Raw genomic sequence first — 3525 nt, 5'->3', positions numbered from 1 at the left:
TCAAAACTAACTAGGTCTTTTAAGAAGAGAAAGGAATAATTGTTTGTTAGTTAGTTGTTATTACTGAAAAATAACCTATTGAATGTTTTGTGTAATTTAGATTGGTTTGTAGTATTCTTTGTTGATGTGTACTTTATACTGGTTTGTAGCATTCTTTGTTGATGTAGTCAAATCGGTCTGTTAAAGAATTCAGCTTGGTATTTGGTTGAGAACAAAAGAACTGATAAATTATCGAGTGAGTGCTCACTAAGTCCAAACAAAATACAATGTTTTGATAATTTCTATGTTTCAAAGGCCAAAGAAATAAGAAGGGAGGTCTGTGTTACAACCAGAGTCATAGCAGTAACTGAAAAATATATTTTATGAAGAAAACATAGATCAATGGGGAAAAAAGAGAATATTTTTCCAAATTGAGGAAGGCTTGTGAGCAAAGAAAAAGTAGGGTGTACATTGGAACATGCAATACATTGCGTTTTGGTTCCAAAAAGTATAAAATACTATCTTCAGGGGTTTCTATAAATTCGGTTTTCTATCTGTATCAGAAGGAAGAGGTGCTGAAATTATTCCAATACGTTTCAATTCATCTCTTTTGGAAACGTAACATCTTTCCTCTTATGGCTATCAGCTAACCAGGAAAAATCTGCAAGCTGTGTACTCTGTGTTACTGCTGCAGATGCCAAATAATTTTCAACATGGCTTCAAAATATTAGTAAGCATACAACTAAATTATATAATCATAGTAAGTCAAGAGGAGTAGTAATAATTGTAAGAGAATGTTTGGCTAAATCATAATATTTTATGAATCACAAATAGCTGTTGAGTACAGTTATATCTTAGCAAAAGTGACTCAACATAAGGCTTTGTCTAATTAACAAAAACAACCAAGAAAATTAAATTAAACTAAATTGACTCCTATATGACTACGTCTAGTCTGTTAAAACTTTACAGTACTCTACTGAAGGGAGTAGGAAGACAAAAAATGTGTCTCAAAGTGAGGGTGCCAAATATATTCGCCGCCATAATCAATAGGCGGTTTGCCACGATATGATAACAATTCCACCGACTTGCTCGGTATGTTATAGACGAAAACAGTTTCACCAATTCTGAATAGCACAATGAGTGGATTCCATGAGCTAAAGACGAGCGAATAAAATTTTGAGCTGTGTGTCTCGGGTCTTAATCTTGTATCCCTGATCATTGAGTAGTCATTGCAAAGAGATTCAAAAGTCACCCCATGGACTAGGACCCACTCTTCCTTAGGAATGGTGCACGAGCGTTTGTAGCCTTGATCAGATTTGGGGAGCATCCAAATTCTCAAATTGAATTCAGTTAGAATTCCACACCATAACAGGCCATCACTCGACCTTGAATATACAGAAGATTGTCGTACCATTTCATTAATTGGATTTTCAATCAGCTGTAGATGGTTCTCATTCGGATCATATAAAACGACAAAATTTGGGGAAGCTACCCAATGAAAAACACCATTGAGCACAAACGGAGCAATAAATGGCCACGGATACACACAAAACTTATCAGTGGCAACAAGTACTGATTCGACCCACTTCCCTGTAGTGGAGGAATAAGTTTCAATGGTTATTCTGTTGTCCAATAACATAGCAGGCTTGCCTGTCCTCACAACTTTGTATTTTGCCACCAATTGGGCTGTATTTTCTTCGCATACCAATCCCATGGATACCTCCTTGTAATGATTGCAAGGTCGCGGCAGAGATACCCACTTTTGTGTTAAGGGATTGATTACATAGTACTTCATCGGGTGGTGGTGACCACAAAGAACAAGACCGTTAGAGGAAGAAATAAAGTATCCAACTTTTTCTGGGAAAGCACCTATTCTTTTACCATGTAGGGGTAGGACTTTAATCCGAGGTTCTGAACGAGGACGGGTGTTTGGATATGGGTACTTGTATGCACGCAGTATGAAACCCAATAATTGATCACGAGACCCCTTTCTTCCACAAGCATAACTACGAAGAAAGTAAGAATCTTGGATGATTTCGTTCCATCTCTTTGAGACACACCTGAATTTGAACACAAACTTTGGAGGTAATCGAACTAATATCTCCCTTAACACATCATCTTGGATGTTGGGCGTCATTATCTATCCTGAATTTGAATACAGATATTGGAGACCGGTAGTATTGACGGCTATATATAAGCGCTTACAGAGAAAGAAATTTATAGATAGAAGATTATAACCTAAGTTATTTATAATAGGAAAAGAGGCGAGATATATTGCCTTCGATTCCTCTCTCTTCAAAACTTTCCAAAAGAAGGCCAGATTTATATCCTTTTTTAAACAATTGTGATTTTCAATCAAGAAATATTAAATAATAATATAATTAAACTTTTTAGTGAGCATAGAAGGACCTAGCTCCGGCAAGGATTTATAAAATTTTATGAAACATCAATTTTATTTTTTATTTTTTTTTAAACTGTGAATTCTATTAGGTTAAAACACTATGTTGGTCACCAAACTTTTATGTATAATAATTTAAGTTGTATAATAAAAATAATTTTTTTAGAAATATAAATAAATAAATAGACGGACGAAGTGAGGGCATTTTAATCCCTCCAGACTAATAATATAGCCTCAAAAAACATTAAATGAATAAACAAACATCCCCAAAGATTCAGGCTTTTTTTGAGAATTCCACATTTGAACTTATAAACACATCGCAATTTAATTTTTTTCCCCGCGTCATTTAAAATAAACAAGACTATGTTACTAGTTGTCTAAATCCTTGTTTGGTTCTCATTATTTCTAAAATATATTTTTCTCTCTTATTTTTATATTACACGCAAATTCAAAATTTTTCCCTACAAAAATACTATTCCAAAATGCATCATTTAAAAAAAAAAAAAAAATGGGGGACTTAAACATGCCCTAAGCTTTATGAAATACGAGTTTTCCACAACAAAATTTTAAGTTTAGGCCTTCAAGGCATTGTTGGAAATACTATGAACCCCTAAATGTTAGCAAGTTGTTGACCCTCAGTTTTGAGACATCAAGACATTCATAGTTTCAGTTACACCACCATGTCAGTCCACCCCATAGAAAGTATAGTGACAGTAATTTTGCCAGTCTAGCGATGTAACTGCCACTTGTGATATTCATGGTCAAGTGGAATAATGGCTAAAATATTAGATAAATCTAATAGAATGTAAATACTACCTATAATTTTATGTTAAAAATAAGTGATTGATTAAGATGTTATTATAACTGCATTGAGTTTTAAAATTCAGTTAAGTAAATGAAACATTCAAAAATTAGTGGCATAAATGACAATGAGTGTAAACTTCGATAGCAATCAATCAATAAAATAGCAAGTGTGCTAGGTAAGCAGGACTGGCCATTTCTTTAAAGAGAATAGATACATATACCTTGTTAATACAAATTTCTTCTCATCATTCAGAAAGTGAATCACAGGCAGTATATTGAAATTTATTTCTACAACCTCACACCTTCTAAATGTTCAAAAAAACCACCACAGTGAATTTTGTTTT

General features: G+C 33.8%; 1 protein-coding gene across 1 annotated transcript; it reads right to left on the bottom strand.

Moving 5' to 3' along the window:
* Positions 1-763: 763 nt before the first annotated feature.
* LOC111405998 (F-box protein At5g03970-like) lies at positions 764-2258 on the bottom strand. Its single transcript, XM_023035157.1, has one exon. It carries the CDS (start codon positions 2114-2116, stop codon positions 953-955), a length of 1164 nt encoding a protein of 387 aa, XP_022890925.1. The 5' UTR covers positions 2117-2258; the 3' UTR covers positions 764-952.
* Between the last annotated feature and the right edge of the window lie 1267 nt (positions 2259-3525).

Source organism: Olea europaea, chromosome 12 (genome assembly GCF_002742605.1).
Source record: "Olea europaea var. sylvestris chromosome 12, O_europaea_v1, whole genome shotgun sequence".
Taxonomy (NCBI): Eukaryota; Viridiplantae; Streptophyta; class Magnoliopsida; order Lamiales; family Oleaceae; genus Olea; species Olea europaea.
Note: the sequence above shows the minus strand (reverse complement) of the source record. Positions and strands in the feature narration are given on the sequence as shown.